The 21421-nt window shown below is 34.6% G+C and overlaps 3 protein-coding genes, 1 long non-coding RNA gene and 1 pseudogene across 17 annotated transcripts in view; 4 read left to right on the top strand and 1 right to left on the bottom strand.

Moving 5' to 3' along the window:
• Window positions 1-803: 803 nt before the first annotated feature.
• Window positions 804-4666, bottom strand: LOC105252539 (kynurenine--oxoglutarate transaminase 3). 3 transcript variants are annotated; one of them, XM_011259953.3, is made up of 8 exons: window positions 4507-4666; window positions 3309-3445; window positions 3069-3219; window positions 2625-2861; window positions 2207-2450; window positions 1951-2117; window positions 1508-1858; window positions 804-1336 (listed from the first exon to the last, which is right to left on the bottom strand). In XM_011259953.3, exons 1-8 carry the CDS (start codon window positions 4537-4539, stop codon window positions 1271-1273), a joined length of 1386 nt encoding a protein of 461 aa, XP_011258255.1. In that variant the 5' UTR covers window positions 4540-4666; the 3' UTR covers window positions 804-1270. The 3 variants fall into 3 exon arrangements, with proteins under 3 accessions (XP_011258255.1, XP_011258258.1, XP_011258256.1); XM_011259956.3 differs by lacking the exon at window positions 4507-4666 and adding an exon at window positions 3874-4067; XM_011259954.3 differs by lacking the exon at window positions 4507-4666 and adding an exon at window positions 3567-3746.
• Window positions 4667-5051: 385 nt separating this feature from the next.
• Window positions 5052-7543, top strand: LOC112637105. Of its 6 annotated transcripts, none has more exons than XR_003122411.1 (5): window positions 5052-5077; window positions 5395-5741; window positions 5888-6128; window positions 6204-6388; window positions 7486-7525. It is a non-coding gene; the product is annotated as an uncharacterized LOC112637105 (long non-coding RNA). The 6 variants fall into 6 exon arrangements; XR_003122410.1 differs by lacking the exon at window positions 5052-5077 and adding an exon at window positions 5113-5193; XR_003122409.1 differs by lacking the exon at window positions 5052-5077 and adding an exon at window positions 5228-5302 and having other exon boundaries at window positions 7523-7543.
• A 2400-nt stretch (window positions 7544-9943) lies between these two features.
• Window positions 9944-11643, top strand: LOC105252538 (E3 SUMO-protein ligase NSE2). The gene is made up of 5 exons (XM_011259952.3): window positions 9944-10466; window positions 10693-10850; window positions 10925-11018; window positions 11091-11280; window positions 11359-11643. The coding sequence occupies exons 1-5, from the start codon at window positions 10388-10390 to the stop codon at window positions 11456-11458; spliced, it is 621 nt and encodes a 206-aa protein (XP_011258254.1). The 5' UTR covers window positions 9944-10387; the 3' UTR covers window positions 11459-11643.
• A 137-nt stretch (window positions 11644-11780) lies between these two features.
• LOC109610092 lies at window positions 11781-13070 on the top strand (annotated as a pseudogene).
• Window positions 13071-13927: 857 nt separating this feature from the next.
• Window positions 13928-21421, top strand: part of LOC105252561 — a 46648-nt gene continuing 39154 nt past the window's right edge. For 2 of the 7 annotated variants that reach the window (XM_025406070.1, XM_025406073.1), the window contains exons 1-2: window positions 13930-14494; window positions 16908-17430. In XM_025406070.1, the coding sequence (XP_025261855.1) occupies window positions 17154-17430 (277 nt within the window). In that variant the 5' untranslated portion in view covers window positions 13930-14494; window positions 16908-17153. Of the gene's footprint in view, window positions 14495-16907; window positions 17431-21421 lie in introns of all 7 variants that reach the window. The other 5 variants (XM_025406075.1, XM_025406074.1, XM_025406072.1 and 2 more) reach the window with 4 other exon arrangements.

Here is a 21421-nt window from a genome sequence, read left to right as displayed (position 1 = left end):
TAAATAAAATGAACCTTTCGAATGGCCAAAAACAGTACATGGTATTCCTTCATCCGTGAAAACGCGAGAAGTAACTATGATTATATTAATTATTATCTGTAATAATTGCAATCTTAATATATCTCGTTATTGTGATATAATTTTATAATTATATAATTTTATAAAATTTGAATAATTTATATTATTTATAAAATATATGTATAATATATGTATAATATATGTATAATATATGTATAATAAATAAATTGTATATATATTTTCCAATTTTTCTATATAAATTATTTCAATAATAATGTATATAACGTTTAGATTTGCACTTTATTTAGTTTTGCATAAGGCAATTTAAAAACAATTTAGAAAACATTTACTAAAAAATAGTTATCATAGCTCTATTCTGTAAAGGATACGCGACTCATGTTCCTCATGGTTATGCATATTTCGGAAAAATCAATTGTTTCATCGTATGACAGTCTATTACGCGATTTTACAAGTTGTCGAGAGAGACAGAATATGGAATACGAACCGATGACAGTTATTTCTCCTGATCCACCGTTACTTATCCAGCTTCTGAGATTTATCATAAACACGTAGGAATGATACCGAATTATCTCGGACATATTCCTGGAGCGATATTCAGGCAAGTTTAATCAATTAATTTATATGATATAAATGATACGAGAATTGAAGGATGCGGATATCAAGATGTCTAAATATTCGAAAAATCAGGATCCAAGGATTCAAATGATTCTGCACAGAAAAGAGGATTCTCAAGGATCCGAGGATCTTAATATAAAAGACATATTTTTTTCAACAATATTTTATAGATGCGGTAAAACATTCGGAGCAGACTCGACAGATGCCAAAAAATGGCTTCAAGGAGACTCCGACTTGTAAATCGATTTCGTAATGATACGATGTTGTCCAATAATTACAAAATACATTACTGAATCGCATATGAATCACGCGATATATCTTACAAAAAATTTATAAAATTTATGTGCATGCAAATTTAAGATTATAAGTATATTTACATATACATGTGACGAAGAGGACATTGCTATTATGAACTATATATGCTTTCAGAAATAAAAATCTCTATTGTGACATCTTTCTAATTATTTCTAATAAGTTCATATAGAAGCAATGTACAAAATATTAAGTCAGTGCAAAATACGAGACAAGTATCAATAGTCAATAAATATACAAACGTGCATACTCATATACACATATATTGTACACAATATATATGTATATATGTATATAATTTCAATTAAATTTTCGATTTAGACACCCATTTTTTCAAGATATCACCAGCCGCCTTCAAATTTTCGTCTTTCTGTTAAAATACAATTGAATTGATATTTAACAAACGTATGTCTTTTTAATTATAGTTATATATATATATATATATATATATATATATATATATATATGTAACTATATATATATATATATATATATATATATATATATACATATATATATAAATTATAGTTATAGCATTTACCTTTATAAAACAGTATCGCACATAGTCCTCTCCCAGATGTTTGTGTTCAGGACTGTAAAACGCTGAGGGAGGAATACCTTGAAGGCCAACATTTTTCGTCATCCATTTAGTAAATTTGTAATCCTTGTTCTCGTCCGTTTCTTCTTGTAGCTTTACTTTATTCTCCAAAGGAGACCAATTGGCGAGCATAAAGTATCCACCCTCGGGTATCGTCGGTACCATACCAATTTCCTGAAGGAATTTCGCCATATAATCGCGTTTTGGTAACAGCTCCAATGCCAAACTATGAAAGTAGCAGTCGGGTTGATCAAGGCGTTCCATTTCCAATTCGAATCCAATAGCTACCGCTTCCTTCAATGGAAATAAAGATAATTAATTTTTATTAAAGAGTATAATTAAATTACACAATTAAGAAACATTATTTTCATTTTAGAGGAAATTACTTGAATTGGTGTGGTACAGGTGTATACAGAGTTCTGATGTATAACTTGCAGATTATATAGCAAATTCGCTGGTCCATAGGCCCAGCCTATTTTCCAGCCTGTAACGCTGAATGTTTTGCCCGCCGATCCGATTGTGATTGTACGTTCGTACATATCAGGCAATGTTGCTGTTTAAAATAAGAAATAAAAATAAATCTTTTAAACAATGTTCAAGATTTAAAAATCCATATTATTAATTAAATAGTATAATTCTTACCAATTCTTATGTGCTTGTACGGTTCATAAATAATATGCTCATAAACTTCATCTGCAACTACAAGAGTATTCCATTTCTTCGCGAGATTGGCAATAAATTGTAATTCGTCCAATGTAAATACCTTTCCTGTCGGATTATTTGGAGTATTGATAATTATGCCTTTAGTCTTATTGTTAAAAAGACTCTCCAACTCTTCTCTATCGAATACCCAATCACCAGAAGATACTATACCCGATGTAGATTTCTGTAAAAACAGAGATGTAAATATTATAAATTTTATATATATATATATATATATATATATATATATATATATATATATATGAAATATATATATATATATATGTGTGTGTGTGTGTGTGTGTGTGTGTGTGTGTGTGTGTAAAAAATTTTGGCTTGCATTATTCAAAATGTTTACCGGTTTTAATGCTATGTATCTGGGAATTCCCTCAGCACTTTGTACCATAGGTACATAACAATCAAAGAAGGGCTCGATAATGATCCACTCATCTCCAGGATTGGTATGACCTTGTAAAGTCGCATATAATGCTTCATAAGCACCAGCAGTAACTATCACTTCTTTGTTTGGATCCAAGTCACGATTAATGAGCTTAGAGTAGAATTTTGCAATTGCATTCACTAATCTTGGATGACCCTGCAATGTATTTAGCAATAAAATATAAAATTTCTTACATGTATGCTATAATAGATAAATGAAAATAGTTTTATCATTGCTTATTTCATATATATGTATATATAAAACATGGATATTGTTTATCGCTAACAATTATATTGATAATATATTTGTAATTTATGAACAAATATATAAATTAAATTAAAAAATTAATAAGCAGATACTTACAAATCCTCTAGTATACTGTTGCAAAAGTGGATTTTCACTTTTGGCAATCGCAGCCAAAGCATTAGTTACATTCTCCGGAGCATAATAATCTGGAAATCCCTGGCCCAAATTCAACGGCTTGTACTGCAGAGCGAGCTGGATATATTCCACCCTAATCAAATAAATATAAGCGATATGATAAGTTTTCATATACTTTTACTTATTATGAAAAAAATTTGTTACAATAATATTATTATTTACCAGACAGATTTCTCACTGCCCTTGAGGCGATTGGGAAGATCAAATTTTGACATTCCAGCAATGTTTTGGATATTTCTTACTGTATTAAACGAAGCAGCTTTACTTGCTATTGTCAGGAAACAGACTCTCGCTAGCATCTAGATAACATATGAGATAAGCAAAACTAATTAATGATAAATTGCTTCTTGTTCAAACACACACATATCAGTTAAAAATTTAAACATTAGATACCGTTAACAATATAAAATATGAAATTACCTTTTATTAAGCGCAGATTAAACTAGCGTGTATTAATTTTGCGACAATATCATCGTGACTAGCATACATTTGTATGAAAATATCAATTGTGTACAAATATAATTAACATGTAACGATAAATGCTTATGTAATCCATAATATCGTATATTGGCGGGAAACTTAATTTTCACAAAGATAAGCTATCATCTTTAATTAAATGCTTCTTTAACTATTTGCTACGAGTAATTTAACTTTCAAAAAAACGTGGCACTAATCGAATAACATATGTCTAATAGCAATCACAACGAAAATTATAATGAATACGTACTCAATTTTTCGCAGAATCTTCTCGATGAACTCGTAGAAAAAGAACGAGATAAAGCAAATACGTTGAAAGAAATATATAAATTAAAATCGATATCAATTCAGCGGACGAAATAACCGACGAAAAGGATGTAGTTGATGTCAGTTTACTTATGTAATAATTTGCAACAAGTGGTTAAGATTTCATAGACTTTAGATAAAACAAGATAAAAAAAGCGTTAAATACCGAAGGACAGAGAACGGAGGGGAAAATCTAACCATATAAGACGGGCTACGCTATTGGTCGACAGAGATACAGCAATTCAAATCAATTAAAAATCTAAAAGTCGCAGAAATTTAATCAAGAATATGATAACATCAGATAATTCAGATTATTAATATCTGATTAAAATTCTAATAAAAGTACGTGTATTGCAAATATCTTGTGAAAATGATTGTGAGATTGTAAGAATACATGAGATACATACATATTGTATATCATATAATTGCATCATGTTAACTTTTCAAGTGTAAAATTTTTAAAATTAAATTTTATAAATTTTTTTAATCGAGAGCGTAGATGTTTAATTGTTTGTAATCGTCTGTAATCGTATCTTTTGAAGTTTAAAAGAACAAAGAATTGAAACAGAGAGCTTACCAAGAGTGCGAAGAAAACCGTGATGTTTCTCATGATGGATACAGTTGCTCTGATACGATTAGCATGCGTGCCAAATAAAAAAACGAAAGGCAAAGGCTAACTACTTTCACTTTTCAGTAATCCACTTCGATTTGAATGGTAGATTCAAAGTACTCCCTTCCTTTTATTCGCGCGCATTTTCTATTGCGTCATCGACGAAATGTTTTTAGACCCGCAACTCGAGGTGAATTTTTCTGTATCAACTTTTACCCCTAAAAATAATTAGGCCCTATCCAGATGCATAAAGGTGCAATTTCATTGACGCTACTTTTTAGCGTCAATGAAATTGCACTTTAAGTTCATATTTTTATGTTTATAGAGGATGCATCGTCCTTTCAGGGATAACCTAAAGCCGGATACTTTGTTAATCTAGTGACTTTAAGATCGCCTAAAAGCAGCTATGACAAAAAAAAGAGTGAAAACTATGAACAACTTTGTTGTTTGTTTTATAGATTTTAAAAATGGCTTGTCGTATGCTACATATTTAGAGTTGTAAATAATTTGATAAAAAATGTTCAATCTATAAACAATGGTAACGCAAATGAAATATATCATTGTCTCTAAATCATTATATGTAATTAACATATAATGTGTATTTAAAATTAATTTATCAATTTAACTCCAATAAAATTATGAAATTTTTTTCAGGTATATTATTGTTTAATATTGTTTAATTTATTGCTTGTCAGTCATTCACATTTATTAAAAATAGTCACTTTATTAAATAATGTGAGAAACTCTATATTTTTTGCGAATAGTAAGTAGAACTTTTATGGATATAGCATTGTGATAATAGTTTATATTTACAGTAGAAAATAATTTGTATTTCACTGTGCTTTTGTTCTATAGGACCTGAAGATGAATTATGAAAGGGTGTGACAAGTATCAGTAATGCAGGAAGATGCAGAGATAGAGCAAGAAGAGTAGTGAAAAGAGAAAGCTCCTAAATAAAGAGCAAATTATTGGCATGGGAAAAATTCCGATACAATTTCCTGGTCTAAACACTCCTGTGTTTAGAGGAAAAGAATTAATTCAACAGCAAAAACTGCTTGTAAATCTTGAAAGAAAGCAAAAACTTATGGAATTACCACAAAGTCAGACCAGACCGATGCAAATAAAATTATCGCCATTGGAATGTGGTTGGACGAGTGTTACAATGGATGGCAGAAGCATTGAATCAGATCTTATTGGAAAAGGTTAATCTTTATGCTATTATTAGATTATAATGGTTAAATCACACACATACAAAAATCATGTGATACGATGTCTATTTTCAATTTTTTTTTATGTTTCAGTTCTAAATATTAAAATCTTATATAATTAATATCTTTGTTTTCTGTAGATACATTGAAAATTTTGAAACCTGGATTTTGGAAAACAAAATGATAACTTGTATGACCGGTAATTTAGCACGTAAGAATAGAATCAGTTCATTTATAGTAACCGGAAATGGAAATGGATTAGCTGGATTTGCGTTATCAAAAGCCAAAGCATCCCTAAAGACGGTTAAAAATCCCTAAAGACGGTTAAAAATAGGGTTGGTCAAAGACTAATGTATATTCCTACATATAAGGAATACACTGGTAAGAAAATAATTGTCAATACTATATAATATAAAATTTATTTCTTTTCTTTTAATATCACTTTGTATTTTTCAGTGTTACATGATTTCTTTACACAGTTTGAGGATATAAAAATATTTGTAAAGAAAATTCATGAAGGATAATGAGCTTGTTTGTCATCATGCGATAAAAGCATGTTGCGAGATAATTGGCATAAAGGATATGTATGCCAAAGTACAAGGAGGAATGTAAAAGCATTCTTTATTGGTTTATTGCAACAGGTATGTATATAAAGCATTTAAAGGCATATTATACTTTTTATTTAATTTATATTAGAAAGAAACATTTTTTATTTATAAAAATATATATCATATACATATATATATATATATATATATATATATATATATATATGTGTTAGACATAAAGCTAAAAAAAACATGGATTGTGTCGATTAATTAATTAATTGTTTTATTTAATTATCAATTTATATATGTATATTATTAACAATAATTTTTTGTTTACTTAAACTATAAGGTATAAGGTTGTACATAAGAAACAATCTTTTTTATTTAGTATTTCAAGCATATTTTCATAGAACTTTAATTTAATTATTATATTATTAAAAATATTGAACAAAATAAAGAATTAAAGCTGGCTTTCTCTGCAGTCTCATGGCAGATTATATCAGAAATCATACTTTAATTATTGCAATATATCATGAAACAAATCAATCTCAAAATAATGGAAATATTTGCAGAAATATCAAATATGTAATGTAAATATTTTAATTTTTTTGTATGCGATCTATTTTTTATTCTATCGATGTTTTCATAGTGATGCACCTTGAGCACTTTGCTTCATATGTTTGCAATAAAAATATATTAAAGCAAATTATTTTGCAAATTTATTATTCTAATTTTTATTTAGAAAGACTGAGATTAAAAAAGACGTATGCATTTTTTTCAGATATTTTTCTATTGAAAAAAACGCATCAGATAAAACTTTCCTGTACATTTTAAATGCGCCAAAAGATTTGCTCTTTATTCCACTTACTGCAATAATGTACACTAAAAATGACAGATCTATATTAAAAATGATAGATCTATATTTAGTAGTTGGAAAGAAAGAGAGGAGAAATGAAAAGTGCATCTAGAGAATTTAAAAGAATAAAAATCTAAAAATAATAATACATAAAAATTAATATTATGTATTTTTTTCATGAGGAATGTGGGGCGCACATTTATGCATTTATTTATTTGGATGAGATTTACTTTAGAGCACATTCAGTATTCAACTTTAATTTTATTTTCTCTTTCTTATGATATATAAGTATAACATAATTACCTGCAAATGCTATCACTTTGTGTGCTTACAGTGATACAGAAGCAACATTACAAGTACTATATTTACAGATAACATCTGTATAATAAAAAAAGCACCAAAAATCTAATGATGAAAAAAGGATAAATATTGTAGACCAGGATCAACCAATTATTCCACCGCTCTGTTTCATTAGAGTTGCAATTTTCTTTTATATCATAAATATTATATATAAGATAAAGATTTCCATACGTTTCAAATAAATTTATATATTTTATGTATGTAATACTGCGCACACATATTAAAAGGTGATAATATTGCAGTTATAATAAGATACGATCCTGGCATGTAGTGATTTTTGGATCCTACTTAAAATAATTTAATTTGATTTATTTTTGAGAAATGCGCACAATACTTGAGAACAAATTATTTTTGTGCCATGTATTACCTGTGTAAAATTCCACACACAGTATCATATTGTCTGCGACATATGAAAAGCTTCATCGATGAAATATGATTGAGATATAAGAAAAGTAATATAGTACTTGTAATGAATAACGTTAATGTGGAATACATAAATATTTTATATTTTAATTTCATATAATCAAGATGAGATAAGACACTCATGATTACTTTAAAAATGTGTCAACAAATATCATGTAACTTCAACAGCTGCACATTCGTCAAATTAATCCTATTACGTTAAATGAATCACAGCAGCTTGTTTTAATTTAATCTAACCTAACCAATTATATTATATGCTTCTCATTAAAATGTGTAAAACTGCATATTTCATACGATTAATATACTACGTAATAAAATGTAATACATTAATGAAATAATTAAATATTATTTTTGAAAGCATGATAAAATCCAGGCAGCATACGCTTGCGTTTACATTCGACATCCAAAGCACTGAGAGGTTAGGTTAAGTTAGATCGAAAAAATTTATCGTTTAACAGTTGGCAGCCCTACGAGATAGGCTGTGCAGCACTGCGCGTATATAAAATAAATTTGAAATCGCTTCTAGCCTAACTATCTTCACGCGATCGACTTTATTTGAATTGCACGGCATCGTATCGAATTATGATGCGGCGCCGATTTGTTCGAATGTAATTCGGGACATCGCGATGCTGTATAAGCATCGAATGAGCACGAATTGTCACGCAAATATGATAAATCACATCTACTCACCGTTCACCGGCTGTTCCACAGGCCGCTCCACTCGCTCGCCTCGGGACGTCCCATTCCGATCTTGATGCACACGATATCATCAACGCGAACGCGCGACACTTTATTCGGCACTCCCGATATTCGCTCGTATCCGATAATCATCATCAAGGGCGCAAATAACGCGACGCGACTTCGCTCCATCTTCGCGATCGCGCTATCACTGAACTGTGAAAAATAGCTGTCGCGCACTTTCACCGACATATTATGAAAGTCGCGCGATCATCCTTGGATACTTTCGACGCTCTTTCACTCGCGATATTCGTTTAAAAACGATTAAAAGACACGAAAAATGCGGACGTACGACGATCCGTGTAACTGCGTATGACTTCAAGTCACGTATGACGCGTATGACGTCGCAGTGACGTCACGCGCCAACATGGCGGCCGAACCAGTGCGCACTGGTTCGGCCGCCATGTTGGCGCGTGACTGCTACGTCATACACGTCATAGCTACGTCATACGCGTCATACGTGACTTGGAGTCATACGCAGTTACACGGATCGTCGTACGTCCGCATTTTTCGTGTCTTTTAACCGTTTTTAAACGAATATCGCGAGTGAACGAGCGTCGAAAGTGTCGAAGAATGATCGCGGGACTTTTATAGTGTGTCGATGGAAACGCGCGACAGCGATTTTTGACGACATTCAGTGATGGCGTCATCGCGAAGATGGAGCGAAGTTGCGTCGCATTATTTGCGCCCTTGATGATGATTATCGGATGCGAGCGAATATCGGGAGTGCCGAATAAAGTGTCGCGCGTTCGCGTTGATGATATCGTGTGCATCAAGATCGGAATGGGACGTCCCGAGGCGAACGAGTGGAGCGGCCTGTGGAACAGCCGGTGAACGGTGAGTAGATGTGATTTATCATATTTGCGTGACAATTCGTGCTCATTCGACGCTTATACAGCATCGCGATGTCCCGAATTACGTTCGAACAAATCGGCGCTGCATCATAATTTGATGCGATGCCGTGCAATTCAAATAAAGTCGATCGCGTGAAGATGGTTAGGCTAGAAGCGATTTCAAATTTATTTTATATACGCGCAGTGCTGCACAGCCTATCTCGTAGGGCTGCCAACTGTTAAGGTGCAATTTCATTGACGCTAAAAAGTAGCGTCATTGAAAAGGCCGCTTTACACATTGAAAAAGTTGAAACTGTTTGAACTTTATTTTATTGACGCCAAATCTAAAGAAAGTCTAGTGATTTTAATTTGCCGCTGGTTTCTAGCGTCAATGAAATTGCACCTTAATGCATGTGCGTAAAGAAATTAACCAATGAAATGTCTAATGTGTAGGATGCCATCTTGTTGTCTCCTTCGTTCTAGACGAATGATTGGTCGATGATTTTTCTATGCATTATGCATCTATGCAAACAAGTTAGATGTAATCTATGCAAGTCGCAGCTGAAGTTGGATCAAATGCACACAAATCGAGTTATCAAGTATGAATTTGACGCGATGTATAAAATATGTAGTGTGCAACAAAAAATTTATAAATATCAATTTATGTAAATTATATAAAAAGATTAATTAGATACAAAAGATTATTGAGAGATTGATGTAGCTAATAGAATAAATCTCTTTCGCGATATTATATTTCATTCAAAAAGTTTTCATCAATCAAGATTGTTTGATGGCGTCGATTTGTTTACTAACCGGCTGAAGGTGTTGGAAAGAAATTTAACAGCTCGATGTATTCTGTGAACGATCAGAATATTATACAAAATGGCACAGTCTAATCAAATGATTGAAACTCTTGACGATTGTTTTTTTAAAACAGCAGATAATATTATGAAATACTACGGTAAGATTCTAGTGAGGTTAAGAATCATTTTAATAGGAATAAAAATTTTTTTTCAGTATCTTCATTTTATATTTTATATTTTATATTTATTAATATTTTTTATTTCATATTTATTCATTTTATTTTTATATTCATTTCGTTTGAAATAAAAGAATACAGTAGTAGAAACAAAGATATAGAATCTATCCCAAGATATTAAGGTTTATATATTCTTTTTTTCTTTCAGTTAATGAAGAAGAGAAAAAGAAAACATTGGAAGAATTGAGAAGTATCTTAAAAGAAAGTTGTAGCGAATCTGCAAGAATATTGGCTGCAAGTAAAATCAAAGAACAACTCGAACTCACGTTTGATCCAGAAGCTAAAAATGTTGAAGACATTATAAAGGTAAAGCAAATTTAACCCGAAAAGGGTTTCGAGTTTATTTTATAAGATTTTTAGAATGTTTGTATTTGCAATAGGAGTATAAAGAAGCTATATTTAACATTCAAGTTGATTTATCAGAATATAATAGGCTCTTGGAATATGATCGGCAGATTGAAGTATTGCATCAAGGTAATTGTTAAACTAGAAATTCAAGTTTATTTTCGATATATTATTAACTTGAGAATAATATAAATTTTTTAGCTAATGAAGACACACCGAGTAACGAGTTGGACGACACAGATGCGGATTTACAATTGACAGGTCTTGATATAAACGTGATTGATCCAATTTCGAAAACAAGAATGACCAATCCAGTAAAAAATGCAGCCTGTGGTCATGTATACGATAAAGCAAGTCTTATCGCAATGTTAGAAAAAAATAAAAACACCAGGTGTGTTGTTTTTTATAATGCTAGATATTGAAGTATTCTACCATAGCATATTATATTGTATTTTTATTATATTTATAGGTGTCCTGTAGTAGGCTGCACTAATCTGACCTATATAGATTTAAACCAATGTCGCACTGACATTGTGACAAAAACGTACCTGGAAAGAAATCCTGTTTAGATTTGAAAGCAATTGATGCAAGAATCCATGTTAGACATGCATTGGTTGTAGCTTTAAAATGTTTACATTTTTATACAAAACAGTTATTTTTCCTACATTGTGCAAAACTTGCTTTAACAACCAATTAAGTACTCGCCAATATAATGCAAGAAATAATATTATACTTCTTTATATATGAAGATATATAGAAAAGGGAAATAATATATAAAAATATCTATTATATAATATTATATATATATTATTTAGAGAAAATATATAATTGTGTATTGGGTATATTGATTATAATACATAATTGTAATATTTTATTCATAAAGTAAATTAAGGTAATTATATAACAATTGATTTTGATCTGTGTGTCAAGTATATCTGATGAAGTTATCTCAAGTGGCTCGCGATTGTATTCGATTGCATTGCATGTGTATGATGAATCTAATTACACTATATTCAGTCGCATCGCTATCAATCGATAATGCTAAAGCTGAGGCTATGTTTCTATTTGTTCTCTTATCGTCATTTTTAGTTCTGTCACACATTTGTATTGTCGACGATGCGCTCGATTGGGACTTTCCAGCAAGATTCTCTGCAACGATCGTGAACGAAAACATTCACGGACATGTCCCATATGTAGAAGCTAAAGTTTACGAGAGTTTTGAGCCATCATTACGACGTCGTCTTTTAGAACATCCACGCTGGATCAAACAGGCGTATCGTGACAATGATTATAATGTCGTACGAAAACGTCATCAATTTCAAAATAAGCTTGACGAGAACAGATCTTATCGCTCAGCTGTAAAGGACAACGAAAATGAAGATGAAGAAGAGGAAGATGAGGAGGAAGAGGAGGAGGAGGAAGACGAAGGTGACGAGGAGGACAAAAATGTGGACGAAGAGACCGAAGAACAGGACGAAAACGAAGAAGAAATGGTGAACGAGGAACCCAGCGAGATCTACGATTACGGTTAGTGTTGAAGGACGAAACTTTTGCCGCGTTTTCCAGGTCGCAGCCGCCGTCAGAAGCGAATCCAAGAGTCGCGTTGTGAGGTCCGGTTACGTGCCATTCGGAGGTAAGGTCGGTGAACGCGAAAGGCAGGAAATCGTAAGGATTAGATCAGCCACCGAGGAATGTGAAGACGAATCGACAGAATCACCGCAATATTATGAATACGGTGAGAGCATGAATACGGTCGAGGAAAGAAGGACATCTTATCCTCTTCTCATTTTTTTTACAGATATCTTAAAATTAAATCAATGATTAAAGAGTCCATTTAGTCATATTAAATCCAATGCGAAAAAAAAAATATATCGTACTGTTCACAGAATTTTTTTCAATTTTTCATCTCGATAAGCTTTATCAATATTTTTGGAAATTTTATATTGCACAAAAAAAAAACTTTCAGAGACCGAAGTGAGAAATGTTGCTTCCCAAAGCGATCAATGTCGAAAGGTATTACTCGCAAAGATGTTGAGTGCGAGTTTTTTGATTTTGTTGCTTACCTGAGAATTTCAAGGTAATGAAAAAAAATACGCGGCATATTTTATAATAAATGAGATTTTACATAACGATTGTGCGGGCGTAAAAAAGCCCGCCATAATAAAGCTGCCTCTATAAGTATCTCGTTTGAATTATTTGCAGAACGCACGATACGTATCTTTATTTATCTAAAGTATCTCGGAGGATAGAAAACGAAGATGACAAGAATACTCGATGATCGATAAATCTGTTAATCTTGAAATTCATTCCAATTCCTAACAATATACATGTCCAAAAGACATTCAGGGGGCAATCAAAGAAGATATGTCCTTTGGATATCCTCTAAATAATTTCTGGACAGTTTTTGGACATGTATATTGTAAGGAATGAATCCGGGTGAATGACACGAATACGTAACGGGTCTTGATTTAGTTTCATTCTTTTTTCGAGTTAGATCACCGACATCGAACACAAACGTCATTCTCATGGCCACATGGTCAAGTTTTTTCTACGCGTCTTTTTTCGCAATTATCGTAGCTATTGATCGATCGGACGTAAGGTTTCATCAGAATGCTCGCGTGACGCTAATAATAGAATATTAAAGTCGTTTACTTTAAAAATTGTTAATTATATTTGCGAAATTACGAGGAAATGTATATAAATATATTGTATACAAACTCAAGTAAATAACATTTAAAAAATGATTATTTCAAGGTAACGAGGAATTCATCGCGTCATAATTTATTGCATCTTGTAAATGCACTTGTGCGATATAAAAGTTCATTATCGCGTATATTTTAATTGGAACTCATTTGAGATATTGTTACAAGAAATGTTTACAAATATTCTCGAGATATCAGTTCAAAAGTACCGTGATATAAAGCCGAAAGATTTACTTTCGAACGTAATCGATATCGCGTGAAATTCGAGCCGACAGATGGCTCTATGAGCGCCAGCGATATCGGCTGCGCGTGCTCCGCGCCTCCCGATTGGTCGCGGTCCCTATCACGTGATCGCGTGGCGCGGGTGGGGATTGGCCGGCGTGGCCGCCGCGCATCGTGGACGAAAGTAGCGCGTTTCTCGTAGTATTTACACCGCGGTGCGTAAAGTAGAATCGTCGATCGACGCGTGCTGCGACTCGCTGTGCGGTCCTGGTCGAAATAAAACGAAGCGAAGCCACGGATTCGAAGAAACCGACGATCTCTCGGTGCGACGAGAACGCGTCAAGCATCTCCGCTCGTTGTACGTGCACGATACATAGATGCTTCGATCGTACGTACCTGTGGATCGACAGTGAGTGCGCCATGTTCGCGCGTCGCACGTCACCGGCTTGACGTCGCCGCTGGAACGACTCGCGACCGAGAGAAGCGGACAAGTGCATATATATATATATATATATATAGATATATATAGATATATATACATAGTTTCGCGTGGTGAAGCGGCGTGACGTACGAGACGCTCGCGACGACGCCGAGAGGAAGAGGCACGTCGACGGGCAGAAGCACGAGGCGCACGCGGAGCGCCGCCAGCACGTCGCGGGATCGTGGAATGCACGCTGACAGGTAGATACGCCGCGCCGCCGCACTTCTCTCCCGAGTGCGAGGTATCCTCTTTTATCACGTTTCCCTTTGTAGCCCTCTCTTTTTCTCGAGTACACATTCGCCGTCTTTCTTTTCTCTCTTTTCTTCTGTCTCTTGTGGCGTGCGATTGTGTCTATTTACGCGGCGTCCTGTCTGTCTCTATTTCTCTCTCTTTCTCTCTCTCTCTCTCTCCTTCCCTTTCTCTGCTCCGATAACAACTCTGTTTCTTTCTCTCTCTCTCCTTCTCTTTGTATCTCTTTCGCATTTTGTTTCTCTTCACGGTCGTTTTGCTACGCGCGTTGCCGTTCTTTCATGTTGCGGAATCGCCAACGATGAAGCGAGGAAAGACACCTTGAAAACTCTGCGGTTCAAGTTTTCGGTAGCCTCGCGTCTTGAACTTGTAAAAAGCGAATTTCAGGTTTCTATACATTTTTGCATTTCAGGGATTTGTGTCTATCAAAATGTGTCCCAAAATTTACGCGTTCTTAAACTCTCGAGATGCTCTTGTATTTTAGGATTTTTATAAAAAAAAAATAAATGATCTTTCCCTTTCTTTCTTTACGTCGAATTTTTGTAGAGATGATAACAAAAAATTTCGGCGTGAAATGATTAAAATCGCGTATGGAACATCTTATCTGCGTAAAAGTCATTATGTAAAGTGAAAGTGTCCGCGTGTGGTCGGACGTGCATTGCAAAAATATACAGTGACGTGTAAGGTGCAAGGAGAGAGCGCGAGTACAATTTTTGAATTAACGAGATTCTGAATCCGCGACGTAGTTCATCGCGACTAGAAACGCCTCGAGAGATCGATATCCGATCGATATTTCATTCCATATTTTTTTTTAAATCCGATGTCGCGCACCATCGAGATATTACGAGGTGCGGGATATGGATTTATTAATAGTAATTAGTAAGGTTTATTAATCGAGAAATAAATTCCACGACACTCTATGCGTTCAAGTATTTTTTTTTGTGCGGTTACCGTAAAAGAGAAGTGGAATGACGTGGTTTGAGCGAGTAATAAAACTGTGAATCACGCGATCTTTATTCTCCGACACGATTATTTATCGACGATCGTTTTCCGGTTCTCTTTCGCGATCGCGATACTTTCTATGCTTTGAAAATAAATCCCCAAGGACGTTATCACGGAGCGTGAATGGCGATAGCGATTATCTCGATTGGGAGAGTGCATTCATTCGGGCGCACGATTCAGTCTCTCTTCTCGCTGGGATAAAAAGTCAGAGACAAATTGATTAACATCACAATCGTTTGCACCATATTTTATTACCATAAAATTAATATCGGAATAAGTTTTATACGATATTTATATATCATTAAATAAAGACATAAATTTAATTTTTTTTTTAATTTCACAATGTATAATTTTTGGAACAGTTTATATCCTCGATATTTTTTTTTCTCATTTTGTTTCCTTGAATTTTTTCTTTTTTTTCATTTTGTTTTTTACCTCTAGCATTCCTTTTTGACGCTTTATTTTGGAAGATCAAGTCAAGGGCGTCGTATCGTATGCATTGACCTTAAGCCGCCCGGTCTGTCCGCCGAAAGAAATACGACGGTAATAACATTTCTGCCGTTCGTGGAATCGCGAGGGCGGAACAGGGGATGACGGAGAGGAACGAGGGAAAAGAGCGACGACCCGCGATCTTTATCCAATTACACAAACGTAACTCCCACCTGCGTAAAGGATTCCCTTCGCCGTCGTGTCATGTAAATCCGCGCCTCGCGGCAATATTTAATGCCTGCTTCAGGTACGCGCGCTCGTTAAAAGGCGTATTCCTATATCGCGCGAGAGATGCAGACTGTATCTCTTTCCCTCTCGAGAATCTCGCGATCTCCCTCGACCGATGAATCGTTGAACGAATTCCATCGCAAATTCCTTTTCATCCGCGAATCCCAGGCTGAGAATTCCACCGGGGAAAGTTTGAAGATCTCCGAGTTCGAGACGTCGTTACTCAAGACGATCTTAAATCTAAAGTCGTAGATCGTAAAGACCCTAAAGTCTTAAATCTCGAAGGACTTGAGAAAGCGAAAGAGAAAACGATTTAGAAAAGTCAACAGCGCACGCACATAAATCTAAAAGTATTCGTATAATAATTCTCATGTCTTTTTTATAAAAAAGATATTAGAAAAGAATTTAAAGAAATTATAAAAAAATTATTAAAAAATTACAAAAAAATTCGATTAAATTTTATAAAGAAAAATTTATTTTATACATTTCTCTCAAGGAATCGGCGCTGACGACCTTCTTATTACCGTAATATTCATTTTTTATCGAGTAATCTTGTTTATGATTTTTCTGAATCTAAAAGCACCGATTTAATCTCCCCTTTTTTTAAAGCTAATCATGTCACGTTTCCATTTCAATTGCCCCCAGTGCGTGCACGTTCGGGTGGAAGAAGGGTTCGACGTCCGGATCTGGATGATGCCGAAATCACGCCGAATCTGACGCCGAATCGGAACGTCCTCTCCCCGGCCGGAAAGAAACGGCGCGGCTTCCGGTGCTGCATTCGTAGTGGCGGGATATGAAGGAGAGGCGGAAAGGGGGTTTACAGTTCGTCGGAGCCGCTAACGATCGTCGGTGCCGATCGTGGACGAGGCGAGGAATCGTCATCATCGTGCGATGATGAGCGGGAGCGACTCGAGCGCGACCGCGACGTTGACGTTGACGCCGACGCCGACGCCGACGCCGACGCCGACGAGCGTCGCCGTCATCTCCGCGGCTTCTTCCGCGGACGAGGAAGAGGAGGATTCGGCGGCCTTGACCCTGGATTGCGTCGAGTCCGGTGCCGATATGGACCTGGTGAACGGACCGAATCCCTGGCTTCCGGCCTACGGTTTTCAACTGCAGCATCATTCCCACTTTCAACCGACACACTTGGAGGATCTACGGCCTAATGGTTCGTACGTTCCCTCTTTCTTTCCGTTGTTTTTTTTTCACACACGTGCATTCTCTCTCCTACCTCTCTTTCTTCATGTTGATGTTTGAATAGTCGCGTACAACTCTAATGTGTAGTTCAACGTTTTAATTATTTCCGGCACATATTAACATATATATTTAACATATATATTTAATTTTTTTTCAATGCTTTCTAATGTCTCTCGTCATTGTTTCCTATCATTATATTTGCAATTTTTTGCCTCGGTAAGCATAAAAATAATCGTTTACGGTACATCTTGGGCGCAAAGAAAGGAAGGATTTATTCTCTTCCTTTTTATCTTTGCCGCATGCGAATCTTCACTTTAAGAGCGAGCGTAGAACAACGGGCCGGAATACTGTTAAATCGCTCTTCTCGACGCAATTCAAGGCGCGATTATAGTGATCTAGGTCGTCACTCGCGGCTTGTCACACTAAGCGATTGACCCTTTTAATCCGAAATTACGTATTAAAGCTTGGGAAAGGAAACGTTTTATAATATTCACAATACCTATTGAATCTATCTTAAGATTGAAGATTTTGCAGCGTCTTGTAAGCAAATATCTTGATATAAAATATAAAACCATATTATATAATAATAGCTACTTTAAGAAATTTATTATATTCGAAATATCTTTCTAAATTTATCATATTATTATTAAAAGTATCTTATATAAGAGATGAATATATGACATCAAATCAAGATCTACATAAAAAAAACGATGATGCATTGTGATTAAATGAGTAGTATATTTATAGACGTATGCAATTTTTTTTAAATATCTCTCTCATTCATGTTTAAGTAGAAAGCAACGTGCTAAAGAACGTCTGTATGCAAAATCGTCCTGTTTTCTAAAACCGCTGGAAATCGTAGTAATGATAGGCCTCGATATCTAGAGCGTAATAGACGAGGCGTCTGCAGCAACTTTGAGAAGGCTCCGGGAAATTGTTGGAAATAATGTTTTTTATTTTCCGATATGATATGCGAGCAATGTCAATCGGTTATCTTCGATCAAGGGTCGTTGTTACGATTGCGGAAAATTGTTTGAAAATGCGCATGACGATTGACAATAATAATCGAGAGACGAGATTCTCTGGATTAAAAAATTTTTTTTCTCTGGATTTTTTAATTTTTTTTCTCTGGATCTTTTAATTTTTTTCTTTGGATTTTTTAATTAATAACGTTTTTTTATGTTCTTTTCCAATCACGCCTTAAATTTTGGAGAGCGAAGTTTAATTAATAACGTTTTTTTTATGTTCTTTTCCAATCACGCCTTAAATTTTGGAGAGCGAAGTTTTTCCTTCGTTAAAATTTAAAGAGAGGGAAAAAGGGAGAGGCAATTTTGCTCGGTGAATTTCAAAGTCAGTTTAGACAATAGTAATGATGATCAATCGATTCACCGTGAGAAAATTACTGGCTTGAGTTTCACGTCACGTGAATTAACGTGGATCGATTAGTAAGCAAGCTATCGAACAAAGCGAGAAATGGAGAGTAAGAGATCGGTCGAGTATATCTGTGCTCGAGAAAAGTTTATCCGCTCTGTTTACTTTATTATTCGCTTCGAAAGACTGACTTAGAATAAAGAAAGTTAGCATTTAAGAGATAGAAATGAAAATAAATAATATTCTTGAAATTGAAACAATACTGAAAAATAAAAATACGTTTTGTTCTAATGCATCGGATATCTTTACAATTTCTCGATAATAATTACATTTTTAATATTATTTTAAAGTTTCTCATTAGATAAAACTAAATTAATTTAATTCTTGATGTGTTTGAGAATTAAGATTCAGAGAAAAAAAAAACATTTTAGTTTGAGGTAAAAATAAGCCTGAGAAGCTCTTTGGCATTTCAGCTCTCGCCTATATATTATAGTTATCGCTAATCGCCGTTGAAAGGCTCCTGAAAAGATTCTGGTCGAGCTGATTATTTTTATGTAAGTCGCAATGGTTTATTCTTGTCCGTTAGTCACGGAAAGGCAACAGGCAGTAGACGACGGCAACAGGTGGCTCCGCCATAATGTTGCATAGTGGTGCGTGCATCCGCACTCGTGCAAGACAAATTGCGTTTCAGCGTCCTCGCGACCCGCTCTCGCAATCGTTGAGAGGAGAGGAGAGGTCCGGCTTCACATGATTAGAGACATTTAATTCCATTTAACGACGTATCTTCTCTCATTCCGTATCTAATATGACATCTGAAACTTGTGGGGAGGATAAGTGTTTCGCACATGCAATTAGTATCAAATTTACAAAAAAGTCTTTTCTTTCCTGAATTTAATGAAATTACTTCTGCTTTAATTACTTCTGCTTTAATTCAATAAAATAAAATAAATTTTTATAAATTTATTAATTTGTATATTTAAAGATTATTATATTTAATATACTTTAATTCAATTAAATAAAATACTTTATACTTTAATTCAATTAAACAAAATAAATTCTTGTAAATTTATCAATTACTATATTTCAATTAATGTAATTGAAATTACGTATCAAATAGGCACACTATTGTTGCGTGCGTGTAATATTTATCCTCGAGTTTGCCTGCTCCGATGATTCAAGATATCACGGAAATCAGGTGCATCTACACGCATACGCGCACACATGAGAACGCTTCTTGCGTCACTCGAATAAACTAACTCCATAATTATTGGGATTAATTGATCGGTCGACCGAGCAATGATTCAGTGCGTGCCGATCCTGTTATTTGTATATCTCGAATTCGCGTATAATCGATCGCGAATTGTGTTTTCGATTGATCTTTCAAGTACTCGGTCAATGTTTATTGTTGTTGTCTCGAGTTTGCGTCGTGCGTAAGATTCGAAACGTCAAGCAATTTTTATTTAATTAAACACGATAAAACGTCACTATAAAATATTGACGCTTGATTCTTGTAAAATACATGTCAAATAAATTGTATCGTATCAATGTTATTCTTCTCGCTTCATTCATTATTCTCTCGCGTTGACTTGCAAAGTCAGCTGTGATCTGTCAGTCTCTGTGATCGCATTCAAACATTCCCGATGCAGATGTGCAAAGTTTATTTCGATAACGTTATCGTCGCCTACTCGCGTGGAAAGTTACATGCAATCTCTCGCAAAAAGATTCGATCTTGACTGAAACATCTATTCGACTATTTACTCTCGTCTTTTTTTTCTATCCTCGACGAACTTTCGCGAATCTTACTTTCAAAAATCTCGGCGGAAAAAAATAAGAGTAAAAAATATTTAAATTCTGACAATGAGTTTCCCCTCTCTTGGCTCTTTAATTGTAAGTCGGACGATGCGGCACGAAGAGAAGAGCGACGCGTGATGCAAATGTTACAGCGTACTTATTATGCAACTATTTCAATAAGATGAAGGGAGATAAGACAGCGCTTGACTTTTCCATAAGAGATCGCGTACTCGCTCGCGGTTAGAATGCATCGAATGCATTCTAGCATTGCGCCGTGCAACTATGCAACATCCCGTTCCCAGCAGCGGCTAACTGTTCACGCCATCATTCATCGCACGATGATGGGAGAAGGCGGGAACGTACACAAAACTTTACGTTCCTGCTGCGCGTTCCTCTTGGTCGAGAGCGGCCAATTGACCATTGTTAACCCGTTGTATTCGCGATAATTTTTATCGCGATATATCTTATTTCGCCTTATTTGTTAGATACGTTTTGCTCTTGAGCTGAATTAAAAGTTTATTAGTATTTATTGAAAGACGATAATAAAATAAAATAAATAAAATTTAATGAGAAGGTGAGAGAAAGAGGATGTGCTTAAATCAATGCGCGAACCGTTAGGCACAGGTGTCTAAGTGTTTAAGAGCATATATACAGTACTAAAGTACACCACTCGGTATTTTCAATTCACTCTCCGCAGCGGAACTAGTTTCTTGATCTTTACTCAGGCCTTTTTCAACCCGAGACTGGCGACTAACGGATAAAACTCAAAGTCTCTTGTACTGTCAAGTACAGACGTCTCT

This window comes from Camponotus floridanus, unplaced genomic scaffold, assembly GCF_003227725.1.
Source record: "Camponotus floridanus strain SB8 unplaced genomic scaffold, Cflo_v7.5 scaffold131, whole genome shotgun sequence".
Classification (NCBI taxonomy): Eukaryota; Metazoa; Arthropoda; class Insecta; order Hymenoptera; family Formicidae; genus Camponotus; species Camponotus floridanus.
Note: the sequence above shows the minus strand (reverse complement) of the source record. Positions and strands in the feature narration are given on the sequence as shown.